Source organism: Bos mutus, chromosome 10 (assembly GCF_027580195.1).
Source record: "Bos mutus isolate GX-2022 chromosome 10, NWIPB_WYAK_1.1, whole genome shotgun sequence".
Lineage (NCBI taxonomy): Eukaryota > Metazoa > Chordata > Mammalia > Artiodactyla > Bovidae > Bos > Bos mutus.
In genome coordinates, this window is record NC_091626.1 from 82,420,830 (window position 1) to 82,436,418 (window position 15,589).

General features: G+C 39.5%; 1 protein-coding gene across 1 annotated transcript; it reads left to right on the forward strand.

Moving 5' to 3' along the window:
* Positions 1 to 63: 63 nt before the first annotated feature.
* Positions 64 to 15,582, forward strand: TOX4 (TOX high mobility group box family member 4). The gene is made up of 9 exons (XM_070378329.1): positions 64 to 148; positions 344 to 412; positions 8,269 to 8,511; positions 9,396 to 9,656; positions 10,002 to 10,232; positions 11,641 to 11,721; positions 12,093 to 12,836; positions 13,868 to 14,031; positions 14,674 to 15,582. The coding sequence occupies exons 1-9, from the start codon at positions 143 to 145 to the stop codon at positions 14,732 to 14,734; spliced, it is 1,860 nt and encodes a 619-aa protein (XP_070234430.1). The 5' UTR covers positions 64 to 142; the 3' UTR covers positions 14,735 to 15,582.
* Positions 15,583 to 15,589: the final 7 nt, after the last annotated feature.

Genomic DNA, 15,589 nt, shown 5'->3' on the forward strand with positions numbered 1-15,589 from the left:
CTCGCAACAGCCCCAAGGCGCTCCTTCCAATCAGCGGAGAGCGACGCACGACGTTGGGAAGTGACGGCAGTTCCGTGTCCTGTGTGAGGGGGGGCGGTGGGAGTGATGAGTTCACTGAGACCGTGATAGCCGTTGTGTGAAGATGGAGGTAGGCTCCTGAGCGTTGAGAGCGCGGCTGACGGGGTTGAAGCAGAAGCGGGAAGCCGGGCGGAGCGGCGGCAGACGGAAGGGGAGAGAGCGGGGTTTGGGGGGTGTTGTCATAATGTATGGGTCAGAATCCGTCGCTCCGATCTAACTCCCTGCTTCCCCTAACTTAACCCCGCGGCTTTCTTTTGGTTTCCAGTTTCCCGGAGGAAATGACAATTACCTGACGATCACAGGGCCCTCGCACCCCTTCCTGTCAGGGGCCGAGGTGAGCATGAGTTGCCGACGCTGCGTGGAGAGGGTGGGAGGCAGCGGTGGGATAGGGTGATGGGGAGGAGAGCGCGGATGCCAGGGCCGGGGGGTTGGGAACCGGAGGCTGCTATTGATGTTTGGAGAAAAGTGGCAGCTGCCTTCAGAGCCTATGAGGACTACGCGGAAGGCCAGGAAAACTGCTGTCATCAGAAAAGCAGGACTCTGGAAAAAGCGAACCTATTTTAGAGCGATTCTGTATTGGAGTACAGAGTGAAATTGTCTCCTTTCGTGGAGGAGAAACAAGTACAATAATGGGAGATCGCAGTAAGGAGAGAATGTTTCAGCCAAAGAAATTTGGGAAAGGGCAGGAGTTTACCTAACATGTCAACTGTGGAATGTGTTCATTCTTAAACCGTACTCTATTGAAGGGGTCTGTGTTTCATTAAATCCTCCTACCTAGCGATTTTTAGAAAGTTAATGGTTATGTTTACTTACAGAGTGTTAGCTTGTTGTGCTAGTGAGAGAATGAAAGGAAATACTTGCGAGAAAACATGGAATTGAGTAGAGCACGCGTTTCTGTTTGCCAGTGCCTCAGAGTTTGGGTAGGTTACTTCACCCTTATGTGTCAGTTTCCCTAGCTGTCAAATGATTGTAACAATAGTTTCTTACGATGTTGTGAAGTAGAAGTAATGATCGTGGTAAGGTCCTTTAGTGTTCGTGGAAAAGATTTAATTGAAATGTTGTCGTAAATATGTATGATTTGTTTAGACAAGGCAGAAGAAAAGGAACAAAAATAAATTCAGTCTTTGAGAAACTGAAACTGAAATTTTGAACTTTCGACTGTCTTTTGAGAATTTTAAATTGTTTTCAAACTTGGCGTAAACCATTTGATCACTTTTTTTATATCAAGAATTCTCAATTGCTGTTAAATGAATTTATCCATAGGGTCGCAAAGAGTTGGACTCGACTGAAGCGACTTGGCACGCATTCATGAACTTATCCAGTAACAAACCTTAATGCTTTCATGTATGAGAATTAGATGGGCAAGGCCGGGGTGGGGGAGGGGTATGTTATTAGTTTTTTTTTAACTTTATTGTGATTACTGTTTATTTTTACACTCCTAAGTACAGTGTGAATCAAATGAGCAGTAAATTTAGGAATAATATAAAACCAAAATCTGTTTGATGCTTTGCAATCTCATTGTTAGTTTCTTCTGAGTGATATCTTCATGGTTTCATTTCATTATTTGGAGTGTTGTCGATTTCACATTGGTCTCATCCACATGAAAGCACATCATTACCAATTTCTTCTGAATCAAGTCTCCACAATTTAAATTTCTTTATTTAGAGTGTCATAAATTTCACATTGGCCTCATCAAGAACTTTCCAGGTTTGAGTCTATCCTTTGTGTTTGCTTTTATTACTTTAAGAAAAAAAAATTTTATAAACTCTTTTGCCAAGAAGTTCATATCTGAATTTCAGTGAATTCCTTTAGCCTAGGGCCCTGTCATCGTTACCATTTCTCCTTATCCATTACAACTTCTTCACCTTTGTTTCCCCTCTTGTGTGTTTGTTTTCCTTTATTTCAATTGGTTTGTGGTTTTTGTTGTTTCTGGTCTTACTGTGTGCCACCCCAAGTATATCTTAAAACAAGATGAAGGTGATTAAATTTTTTTTCTTTAGAAGAAGGATAATTTTTAGAGTTTCTTGCAAGGAAAATAAATGTCCACAAAAATACTTATCATAAAAAAGTTGAAAAAATTGGACTTCTTTGAAATAAAGTGTTTTGTTTTGTTTTGTTTTGTTTTTTGCCATGCTGTGCAGCTCTCCAGGTTGTAGTTCCCCAACCAGGGACTGAACCCAGGCCCAAACAGTTGAGAGTGCCAAGTCCTGACCACTAGACCAACAGGGAATTTCCAAAATTTAAGAACTTTTCATCAGTAGACATCATTAAGAAATTAAATAGGCACTTCACAGACTGGGAGAAGATATTTTATTACATATATCTGGCTCAGATTCAGAGTATATTCAGGTACTTCTGCAGAGTGAAATAAAGAATCCAGTTTTTAAATGGACAAAAGATTTAAACTTGCACATCAGAAGAGAAGGTATCCAAATTGTCACTAGGCATATGAAAAAGTATCATCATCACTTATCAGGGAAATGCCAATTAACAATGAGGTACCATTTTATACCCATCATAATGGTGAAATTTAAAAGACTGAACATTCCAGGAGTTGGCAAGCATGTAGATAACTCTTAATCATTGCTGGTGAGAGTATAAATTGATTCAGCCTCTTTGGAAAACTAGCAGTATCTACTACACATGAAATATAGTTGTCCTGTGACCTGGTAATTCCACTCCTTGGTATATACATAAGAGAAATGAGTGCATATACTAATCAAAAACATGTATGTCCACAGAAACTTGATTTATATAGCTAAACAGTGGAAACAAATGTCTATAAACTGATAGGTTTGTTAAAAGGAATACTACACAGCAATAAAAAAATAATGAACTACTAATAAATGCAACCTGCTGCTGCTAAGTTGCTTCAGTCGTGTCCAACTCTGTGCGACCCCATAGATGGCAGCCCACGAGGCTCCCCTGTCCCTGGGATTCTCCAGGCAAGAACACTGGAGTGGGTTTCCATTTCCTTCTCCAATGCATGAAAGTGAAGTCATTCAGTCCTGTTCGACTCTTAGCGACCCCATGGACTGTGGCCCACCAGGCTCCTCCATCCATGGGATTTTCCAGGCAAGAGTGCTGGAGTGGGGTGCCATTGCTTTCTCCAATGCAACCTGAGTGATCTCAAAAATATATTACTGAATAAAAGAAGCCAAATAAAAAAGAGTAGACACTATATGAGTTCATTTTTTAAATTAAGATCAAGAATAGACAGCACTAAACTATGCTGATAGAAATCAGAATAGTGGTACCCATTGTACTGATGGGAGGGAGTATTGACTAGAAAGGAGCATGAGAAAATCTTTTAGAGTGATGGAAATGTTCTGTATCTTTATCTGGGTAGTAGATAATTGGGTGTTAATGTATGTAAAAATTCATTGAGCCATATACTTAAAATTTGTGTGCTCTACATAACATATACCTCAATAAAATAAGAAATAATAATTTTTAAAGATTAAGTGTCCAGAGAGGCAGGCTTAGCATTTTTAATAGCATTGCTTGAGCTAGGAGAGCTCTATAGTCTGAAAGGAGTTTAATCTTTCTGTTTATCTTGTTTAGGTTGGCACTTAAATAATGATATTGTAGTTTGAGCACTCTGGGGAAATTAGTCATAAAGATGCATGCTTGCATGTTAAGTCGCTTCAGTCCTTTGCGATTCTTTGTGACCCTATGGACTGTAGCCCACCAGGCTCCTCTGTCCATGGGAGTCTCCAGGCAAGAATACTGGAGTAAGTTGCCATTCCCTTCTCCAGGAGATCTTCCTGATCCAGGGATCAAACTAGTGTTTGATCTTGCATCTCCTGCATTGGCAGGCAGGTTCTCTACTACTAGCGCCATCTGAGAAGCCCCAGTCATAAAGATACCTGTCCTTAATTTTCCTAATTTTCTAAGTAATCATTAGAACCAGTTAATGATTTCAGACTAAATAGTTAAATTTTCATTACTATGTCAATTTTTAAGAACAATTAAACTATTTTAATAATCCATAGGACCAATGTATTGTTGAATAAATCGGTGTTTGATTAAAAGAACTTTTCCTTAAAATGAATGATCTACACAAGAAATTACTTAAATACTGGATTGTGTGTTTTGGTATGGAGGAATGTGAAAAGGTAGGAAAATGGTATTTTAAATTTTTTTAGTTCCCTAGATAGCTAAACCTTTATAATCCTTGCTTATAAACTATAATTCCCAAACTGCTTTCTTCTTCATAAAGCCCCAGGAATTTAACAGAAGGAAATGAAAGTTGAGTTGAGAAGGGAGGGAAATCATGTTTCTGTTTCCTCTTTCTGTGTCCACGTCACTTAGTTTGACTTTAATATTTGCTACAGTTTTATGTTTTATATTTGACAAGCTAGAGTTTATGATTTAGTTATATAGTGAGTCCACTGAAATAAAAGAACTTTAGATGTTCATTATCTAATAATCTTACCAATAGTTTGTGGTAGTAAAAGCTTTAGAGTAGATCTCTATTCTAACACATGGTTTCCCCTTCTGTATTCTTGATCATTGCAGTTATTTTACTCTTCCTTTTTAAAGGAAGAAACAAAGTAACAAAAAACAAAACACGATTAAAGCCATGGATGCAGAATAACAAAGCTGTTTCCATATTCCAGTGGGTGGTACATAGAAAGAAAGCCTTGTTAATTGATACAGTGAAATCTCTGCTTCCTTGGTGTTTCCTGTAGTTCATGAGAATACTCCAGATGGTTTATGAGGGCTAGTCCTTTGTAGAACACTGGTCTTTTGTATGAATTTTTATTCTTTTTTCAGTTCTCATTAACAAATAGTATCATTTTCATATCAGCAGAGTTACTTTACTTATTTGTTGTGGTAAGCAGAAAAGGATGGTCATCTTTTGCTTTACCAAAGCAACCTGTATCTTCTTAAAAAATTGTAAACCACTATTTTACAACTGTTGATCTAATACAATAAATGTTTCTCTGGATCCTTCCTGTCACTGTAACTTTTGTTTGTTTATATCAGAATTTGGTAAAAGTCTTTATACTCTTTTTCCTGAAAAATGCTCACATGAACTGAAATCTCAGAGTCATGGACTGAAGTTAAGAACTTCCACACAATAAGAAAAAGTATGATTTGTGTACTGAAGAAAGTTCAGTTCTTAGGGAGAGTTTTAGTTTTTCCTCAATTGTCTGCTCCCGTGCTCTTTATGCTTCCCTCGTGTTATTGCAAATGTTTACCATGCTAAATAGTAAGGCTCTTGGAGGAGGAAAATATAGAAATGAAGCGATATACGTATCTTTTTGTCTTCTAGGAAACTTTTTTCTGTTTCCCAGTGTGATTTCAGAGAAATTTCACAGACATACTCTCTCCCTAGTTTTAATAGCTGGAAATATTCTATCAAAATTAAAAATGGTGATATTGGTGAGATCCTTTCTAGGTCTGGAAAAACCTTGAGGAATTCTTAAAGAATGTTGTTGTTATTGTTCACTTGCTCAGTTGTGTCCACTTTTTGTGACCCCGTGGACTGCAGCATGCCAGGCTTCCCTTTCCTTCACCGTCTCCTGGAGCTTGCTCTAACTCATGTCCATTGAGTCAGTGATGCCATTCAACCGTCTCATCCTCTGTCATCCCCTTCTCCTCCTGTCTTCAATCTGTCACACCATCAGGGTCTTTCCCAGTGAGTCAGCTTTTCTCATCAGGTGGTCAAAGTATTGAAGCTTTAGCTTCAGCATCAGTCCTTCCAATGAATATTCAGGACTGATTTCCTTTAGAATTGACTGGTTTGATCTCCTAGGAGTCCAAGGGACTCTCAAGAGTCTTCTCCAACACCATAGTTCAAAAGCATCAACTCATCGGTGCTTAGCCTTCTTTATGGTCCAACTCTCACATCCATACATGACTACGGGAAAAACCATAGCTTTGACTAGATGGACCTTTGTCGGCAAAGTAACGTCTCTACTTTTTAACATGCTTTCTAGGTTGGTCATAGCTTTTCTTGCAAGGAGCAAGTGTCTTTTAATTTCATGGCTGCAGTCACCATCTGCAGTGATTCAGGAGCCCAAGAAAATAAAGTCTGTCACTGTTCCATTGTTTCCCCATCCATTTGCCATGAAGTGATGGGACTAGATGCCATGATTTTTGTTATTTGAATGTTGAGTTTTAAGCCAGCTTTTTCACTCTCCTCTTTCATGTTCATTGAGAGGTTCTTTAGTTCCTCTTCGCTTTCTGCCATAAGGGTGGTGTCTTCTGCATATCTGAGGTTATTGATATTTCTCTTGGCAATCTTGTTTCCAGCTTATGCTTCATCCAGCCCGGCATTTTGCATGATATACTCTGCATATAAGTGAAATAGGCAGAATGACAATATACAGCCTTGACATACTCCTTTCCCAATTTGGAACCAGTTCTTTGTTCCATGTCTGGTTTTAACTGTTGCTTCTTGACCTGCGTACAGGTTTCTCAGGAGGCAGGTCAGGTGGTCTGGTGGTGTCTTTTTCAGAATTTCCCACAGTTTGTTGTTATCCACACAGTCAAAGGCTTTATCGTAGTCAGTGAAGCAGAAATAGATGTTTTTCTGAAATTCTGTTGCTTTTTCTGTGATCCAGTGGATGTTAGCAATTTGATCTCTGGTTCGTCTGCCTTTTTAAAATCCTGCTTGAGATACCTTACTTAATTATGGAAAAGAAAAAAAATACCTGTGGGTATCTACTGAATTTCATATGAATCAGTTAATATTTATTGTGTCATATGACAGGTTGATAAAATGTAAAGTTTCTGAAATTCCAACAATCTGTGATAATTGGCTGGGGTAGGTGACAAGCTAACAATTAGGATATTAATTATATATATCAGGGCCATGTGACTAACGTTTGTGTAGTAAATCTCATTAGTCCTCCTAATAACCATATAAGGAGATTACAACTCTGATTTTATAAATTAGGAAAACCCATTTGAGGTCATATAGTAAGTGGCAGAGAAGGGACTTGAACCCAGATCTCTGTGACACAAAAGTCTCTTGCTTTTATTTTAATGCTCTATTTGCTGTTGTTATTAATACTCTGTTGCTGCAGATGTTGCCATTTTTAGTTTTTTAGTATCAAAAGAAACCATAGCATTTAATGTATTTTAAGTCAGACATTGATCTGTTACCTCTGTGAATGGTGGCCTCATTCAGAGTGCATGCCTGCACTCTCAGTCACTCAGTTCTGTTTGACTACTTGTGAGCCATGGACTGTAGCCCGCCAGGCTCCTCTGCCTGTGGGACTTCCCAGGCAAGAACACTGGAGTGAGTTGCCATTTTCTTCTCTGGGGGATCCTCCCAACCCAGAAATCGAACCTGAGTCTCCTGTGTCTCCAGCATTAGCAGGCAGGTTCTTTACCACTGAGTAGAAAGAGTATATTATTATTGTAGTTGGATTAGGAGGAAGCGATTGGGTCTTCCAGCTGGAGTAATCTTTTTCTTCCTCTTTTGCAGAAAGGCTTGTTCAGAGCAAGACAGGAATATGTTCAGGAACTGTTAGAGAACCAGTTTGCCCTCTGGCTATATCTCTTATGAAGGTTTTTCTCCTCACTGTTATCCTTATTTTGGCTGGCATTGTTGGGTTTTCTGAAAGTCCTGTACATATGGGAATTTTGTACAAATTATGATTTCTGAAATGGAAAAGAGGTAGGAAACTCTCAAGTGCATATATTTTAGAAGTCCATGAGGTCCCCCTGACAGTTCCTTTTAGGATCTGCTTCACAGGATCCTAAAACAACAAAGTCTAATTGTGTGGTTGACAGTGAATTTCTGTGGTCTAATAGTTCTGGTGTAGTAATTATGAAATAATTGCTGTATCCTAGAATCTTCAGACAGATTTTAAGCATCATAACAAAACAGGTTTTAAAGGTTGGGTCCTTACTAATGGTGCTGAAAGAATCATTCATTAGACCAACAGGCAAAATAATTTAGGACAACCAAGATGGTAAAGGTAGAAAAGAGATAAATGAATTGAAAACTGTGATTGATATTAGCAGCTTTGTACATGACATATGGCCAAAGATATGAGGAAGAAGATTCTTATTTTTAAAATTAAGTCCTAAGATATTGATAACAAAAATGGGATCCAGGCTGAAAAGAAGTACACTAAGAATGTCTAGTACTTAGGCACGTTCTTCGCTTAGCAGTATGCAATTCTTCCTCTTTCCACTAAATCTTTTTCCTTTTTTCCCTCCCTACAGACTTTCCACACACCAAGCCTGGGTGATGAGGAATTTGAAATCCCACCTATCTCCTTGGATTCTGATCCTTCATTGGCTGTCTCGGATGTGGTTGGCCACTTTGATGACCTGGCAGACCCTTCCTCCTCTCAGGATGGCAGCTTTTCAGCCCAGTATGGGGTCCAGACGTTGGACATGCCTGTGGGCATGACCCATGGCTTGATGGAGCAGGGCGGGGGGCTCCTGAGTGGGGGCTTGACCATGGTAAGGGGCAAGACATTATCAGGCTTCCCCAACTTCATGGGCATGGTGTTAGGGAAGATACAAGTGACTCTGTATGCCCTACTTAATTCCCTTGGGTATTACTTATTTTTCATTCTTCTGACTAAAGGCTCACTAATAAAGACCCCACTTCCCTTGAATAAGTGAGATTTATCATCTGAATCAATTTTATTTGAAACATGTTTTAAAATTGTAAAATGTCCAATGTTAACCCTGAAATGAAAATTATTTATTGTATTTTTGAAAGAAAAGTTTTTTCCCTATTACATTATGGCTTTCACATTCTACGATTCAAATGAGTGTGATTGCTGGTATGTTGAGGGGTGTATTCAAAACCTGTCTGAACCATGAGTGGATTAAGTGGATTAATATGTGTTATAAATCAGTGTATTGGGCTTCTAGCACATCTCATCAGCACATCGACACACATTACACTTGATGCCAGACATCTCTTCTCACATTGGCTTTACTCTGATTTGCCTGTGCATTGAACTTTAACAGCCATTATTTAGGAGGGTACAGGGAGAAAGGTTTTCTTTCCCCAGTGTGTCATCACTATCTCCAGATTACTGAATGATTTACTTGATCTGAACTTGTCCAAGATTAAGACTTCTTTGGCTGTTTTTAGTTGTTTTGGAATAGGCCTTTGAGTACAAATAAGTGACTTAGTATTCAACCTGTAATTTCTCTACTTATTAAAAAGCTTAGTATGTTTTATATGTAGATAAATTATTTGATGTTTGTTTAAATGATGATGCATTCTGGGTAAGCAGAGGGTTTATAAACTGTCCTGAATTCAGGTGCAGGGAAGGGAAAGGTGGTGTTTTTTGTATTTACTGTTTAATTTGTCCTTCTGCTTCTCTCAGGACTTGGATCATTCTATAGGAACTCAGTATAGTGCCAACCCACCTGTTACAATTGATGTACCAATGACAGACATGACATCTGGCTTGATGGGGCATAGCCAGTTGACCACCATTGATCAGTCAGAACTGAGTTCTCAACTTGGTCTGAGCTTAGGGGGTGGCACCATCCTGCCACCTGCCCAGTCACCTGAGGATCGTCTTTCAACCACCCCTTCACCTACAAGTTCACTTCATGAGGATGGTGTTGAGGAATTCCGGAGGGTAAGGCATTCTCTGCCAAAATCAAATCTGCCATGTTACACTGGGATAGAACCTTTGACATACAGATCCTACTAAGTTTTCTCTCCTACTGCCCTGCCATTTCTCTGCTCTTTCCTGGTTATGGGGTCCTGCCTCTTAATTTACAGTTTATAATGCTTTTTCCAATCCCCATACTTATCTGTTCTCACATACTTTACTAAAGCCTTAATCCTCTTGCCTCTATTTTTATTTAGCATTTCTGAAAATTCCATTCCTATGACTAGTTTACCCCATCTAAAAGTCCTTTTCTGTGAGTTCTCCAGATGTGATACTTCCATCATAATTCTGTCTCTTTTCTCCTCACAGCAACCTCCCAGCCAGAAAACAGTTGTGGTGGAAGCAGGGAAAAAGCAGAAGGCTCCAAAGAAGAGAAAAAAGAAAGATCCTAATGAACCTCAAAAACCAGTTTCAGCATATGCTTTATTCTTTCGTGACACACAGGCTGCCATCAAGGGACAGAATCCCAATGCCACTTTTGGGGAGGTTTCAAAAATTGTGGCTTCTATGTGGGACAGTCTTGGAGAAGAGCAAAAACAGGTGAGCAAATAATGAGGAACAATGTTATAGAAGTTCTTAAGAAGAAGGGGGATAGGGACCTCCATGCTGGTCCAGTGGCTGAGACGCCACGCTTCAGATGCAGTGGAGCCAGGTTCAATCCCTGGTCAGGGAACTAGACCCCACATGCCGCAACTAAAACCTGGTGCAGCGAAATAACTGTAAAAATTGGTTTAAAAAAAAGGCAAGGGGATTAAACCTAAGCTTTAACTTTCTCAGATGTTGTTTAATATCAGCTCTTTATTAATGGGATTCAAGATCATATGTCTTAAAAATTGCAGCCATACACTGAATCCAAAATACCTACATAAAAATTATTATAAAAAACACTGAATCCACAGCCAAGTTTGGAGTTTTTCATTGGCCTCATATAAACTTGAGAACTATAGTTAACCTCCCTAAATTTAAGCTGAATTAAACAAATGAAAATTGTGGTACTACATAAATATACAATTGAAATTACAGATGAGTGTAATTATCATTACCCTAGACTCAACAGGTGTTATTTGCTACTTAATCTTAAAACAAAAACTGAATTTATTAGATAATTTATATCAGTTATGTGTTGCTCACTAAACCACCAGAAATTTAGTAGCTTAAGACAGAAGTAATTTATTACTTATTATGATTCTGTAAACTGGTTAGGTGGTTTTCTTGGTGTTCTTACCTGGGTTTATTCCTGGAGTTGTACTCACAAACAACAGCCTGATATGGCTGTTCAAGATGACCTTGCTGCCATGTCTGGCAGTTGGTGCTACCTGTTGGCTTAAACGCCTTGGTCTCTTTCGCATGGTCTCTCATCCTCCAAATAGGCTAGACTGACTTCTTTACACTGGCAGGCTTAGAGCAGTGTTCCAAGAGAACAAAAACAGGTGCCCCCAAATTCTCTGTGTCAATTCAGCCACATTCTAATGGTTAAAGCAACTCAGAGAGCTAGCCCAAATTCAAAGGAAGGGGAAATAGGTTTCATTTGTTAATGGAAGACTAGGTACACAGAACAGGAAGAATTGTGGCCATCATTACAGTTTACCACATTCCTTAAGAGGGAGAGTATATACTGACTGGGTAGACATGATCCCAGACTAAGCAGACTACTGATTTTATCATGTAGTTAGGGGGTCAGGATTTGTGTTGGTTACAGAAGTGTGGGCAGTAGTTGCTATTAGCTTTAGAAGTGTAGTTATTCTGCAAGCCTACTGTTGATTGGCTGACTTTCATATACAAGTCTGCCATGGAGGCTGTCTTGAGTACTAGTTTTCAGAAGTGTATTCACCTAAGAAGGGTTGTCAATATTTACACTAAGATGAATTGTCTTTCATTGATGAATAATACAGGATTATTAGTCTTTTCTATGAGTATATGGACTTTTAAAGGAGCTTCTTTCATGCAGGTATATAAGAGGAAAACTGAAGCTGCCAAGAAAGAGTATCTGAAGGCTTTGGCTGCTTATAAAGATAATCAAGAGTGTCAGGTAAGAGGACTGGGATAGATGTATATTTAAACCAATAAACAGGTTTTTGAGCTGCTTATTAGCATTTATAAGAAGTAAATACCACCAAAAAAATCTGTGGAATCTATTAATACTATGTAGTATTAAAGCTTAATAGTATATAACAGGTTTCCCATTTGTTTCCATCATAAAACTCTCCGAACAGTCTGTCTTTCTGAGTTTGATATTGTCATTGTTTACTTTAGCCAAGTAGCACACATGGCTGCCCATTTTTCTTTTCTTTCTTTCTTTACCTACCACCTGTAATGTATTCTTTTCTTGGAAGGTGATTAGGGTGAACATACCCTGGGAAAGAGGATAAATGTCCTGATTTTTTTTTCATCTTCTTTTAGGCCACTGTGGAAACTGTGGACATGGACCCAGCGCCACCATCACAGACTCCTTCTCCACCTCCTGTGGCTGCTGCTGACCCAGCATCTCCAGCACCAGCCTCAACAGAGCCCCCTGCCCTGTCTCCTTCCATTGTTGTCAATTCCACTCTTTCATCCTATGTGGCAAACCAGGCATCTTCTGGGGCTGGGGGTCAGCCCAATATTACCAAGTTGATTATTACCAAACAGATGTTGCCCTCTTCTATTACTATGTCTCAAGGCGGGATGGTTACTGTTATCCCAGCCACAGTGGTGACCTCTCGGGGTCTCCAACTTGGCCAAACCAGTACAGCTACTATCCAGCCCAGTCAACAAGCCCAGATTGTCACTCGATCGGTGTTGCAGGCAGCAGCAGCAGCAGCAGCTTCTATGCAACTACCTCCACCCCGACTACAGCCCCCTCCATTACAGCAGATGCCTCAACCCCCCACTCAGCAGCAAGTAACCATTCTCCAACAGCCTCCCCCACTCCAGGCCATGCAACAGCCTCCACCTCAGAAATTTCGAATCAACCTACAGCAACAGCCACCTCCACTACAGGTCAAGATTGTGCCTCCACCCACTCTGAAAATGCAGACTACCTTAGTTCCACCACCTGTAGAAAGTAGTCCAGAGCAGCCTGTGAACAACAGCCCTGAGACCCATACAGTGGAGGAGACCACTCCTGAGACAATCTGTGAAATGATCACAGATGTAGTTCCTGAGGTGAGACTCTGTTTTCAGGTATTTGCTCTAGATCAGTGAAAGCACTTTGGTTGATACAATAAAAGCAGGAGTTGCTAGTAGCATTTAATGCCTGAGGAGGAATACAAAATATCCTATAGAGGACATTTGCTTACAACTGAATTGTCCCAGCGAAGATACTCTGTAGTGTTCTTGAGAAGCAACATTAAGAGGCCCTTCTGCCCTAGATTACTCCTTAACTCAGCAGAAGTAATACTGTAATTCAAGTAAAGATACAGCCTAAGCATAGTTACTTTTCAAGTGTCTACACCAGGATCCAAAGCTATAGAGACAAATTCTTCCACTTCTGCCAAACGTTGACTGCTTGGCTTATGTTTTAAGTAAAGGGATGGGTAGGGGATATAGGTAGAAAAATTCAGCTAGTACATATCAATGAGTCTTTCCAAAGAGATAGATGCCAATTTACCCTACTTTAACTTGAAATCTGGGTCTATTTGTGATCCTAGCTTTGTAACTAATGAAACAATGTTTTTTTGATGTGGGCCATTTTTTTTTTTAATTGGAGGATAACTGCTTTACAATACTGTGTTGGTTTCTGCCATACAGCAACATGAGAAACAATTAAAAAAAACAACAACAACAAAACCACCCCATCCTGCAAAATCAGGAACTATGGATCTCGAAAGTTTATCTTCTCTTAGTCCCTCTGATCTTAGTTGAGGTGACCCCAACCTCTACTCCTACTTTTGAATTGATATTTTCAGAGGAATATTATTCCTCTGTGTAGAATAAAGTTAGTGATAGGTTAAGATTAAACACTAGCATTATGACCAGCATTCCCCTGATGGGAAGCATCATGTCAGTCTGGATGACAAAATTCTAAAGCTGGATTTGGAGTGAGACCAAGAATTCACCTTCCTTTGGAACTTTACCCCTACCTGTGAGGGACTGTAACATGTGTTGCTGCACTGGATCACAGAGTTAATTTGACTAGCTGCCTGGCTGGCTAGGTAGCAATCTAGTCCGTCTTTGATGCTCTCTTCCTCTCATAGGTTGAGTCTCCTTCTCAAATGGATGTTGAATTGGTGAGTGGGTCTCCCATGACACTTTCACCCCAGCCTCGATGTGTGAGGTCCGGCTGTGAAAACCCTCCCGTTGTGAGTAAGGACTGGGACAATGAGTACTGCAGCAATGAATGCGTGGTGAAGCACTGCAGGTGAGCTTATAGTTCCCTTCTTATAATTAATGTATGGCTAAATCAACTGTTGGAATAACATGGGATCTGAGCATATAATCAGTATCACCTTACCTTAGGTAGAGTAGGTTGCTATGTATGTCTGATCACAGAAGCTACTAGAAAAGTGTCCCTCCTTAAAAAGAGCTTACATTTGCTGTACAGACAAAGATGACATGATTAGCAGGTCACACTTTTCAATTACCACGTTAACTCTACGTGTTCATTTTGAAACTATGACACATCAAGTTGTTGGTGACTGAATATTAGTATAGTTTATCTCGTCAGTGCAAACCAGACCACTTAGGTAATGAATTAGAGTTTGAGGATGGATAGGTGGTAAGTAGCACAATAAAATGCTAAGTATGGGGCAAAGGGAAGAAGTTCCGAATCTGCCCATTTCCCCAGTTTTCCTGAGACTGATCTACATCCACGAAACAAGGCATTGGTATTTCCTATCTCAAATCCTTTAAATTAGGATTGGCTATACTTCTGACTTCTAGGCCTATTGCCCTTATATTCTTATTTAGGTGATATCTATCAACCTATTTGTTTAAGACAGAGTTTTAAAAAAACATACCTAGGCTATAATTCTAAGTTTGTGTGTATCTTTTTCTTTTTTAGGGATGTCTTCTTGGCCTGGGTAGCCTCTAGAAACTCAAACACAGTGGTGTTTGTGAAATAGTACATCTGTTTTCCAAGCCAGTGAAGACTTACTGCTGGGAACATGTCCACCGAGCCTATTTTAAAAAGACAAGCGAGGCTTCTGGTAGTGCCTGATCTCAACCCATGATGATCCTTTACATCTTTCACCTTTCTCCCCTTCTGTCGCTCTTCTACAGGAGCTATGGAGCAGGGCCACTGAGTTTGCTGCAATCTGGAATTGCTTTTTACTTTCAAGTACAAGCAGAGATATCAGTGATAATAAGAGAGGAAAGGGTGAAGGGAATATAAACAAGTAGAACATAGGGGTGATGGCTAGGTGGGGGATTGTTTGAGGAAACTTGTTGGTAGAATTGTCATAGGATTACCTAAAAGATTATTAAAATGATAGAGTACTCAGCTTTGAGCCTAGGAAAAAAACATCACTGTGTGCATCCCTTCTAAAGGGGCTAAAAGGTTGCATTAAAGGTTACCTCTTAGAGAACTGTTACTATCATATCTGTACATTCATTATTAGTTTGAGAACAAAGGTTTTCAACACAGTAATAATAAGCACACTAGACTGTAGAGAAAATAACATCACCTAGGAGCTTCTTATTTCTCTGCAATTATATTTCTGTACTCAACTTTCTGATTGTATCACAGTTTGAGTGTAAAAAGGAGAACTCGACATCCTTAATATAAGAGGTTTCACCAAAGTTTAAAGAAATTGTGTTCACTTGTGTTTGATGAAATATCTTTTAAAAAATAGGCCCGAAGTGTTTTTACTTATATAGGCTAATTCTCTGCATACCCTAGGCACTTATTTAATGTAAGATGTGCTTATTTCATTTTTCTTGGAATTAAATGAATAAAAAACTAGCAAAGCCACAGTTGT

Excerpts from the sequence above, each read along its gene's own strand:
- TOX4 (XM_070378329.1), top strand. Across the intron at positions 413-8,268 it reads CCTTCCTGTCAGGGGCCGAG|ACTTTCCACACACCAAGCCT; the intron begins GTGAGCATGAGT and ends CCCTCCCTACAG. Across the intron at positions 12,837-13,867 it reads TCACAGATGTAGTTCCTGAG|GTTGAGTCTCCTTCTCAAAT; the intron begins GTGAGACTCTGT and ends TTCCTCTCATAG.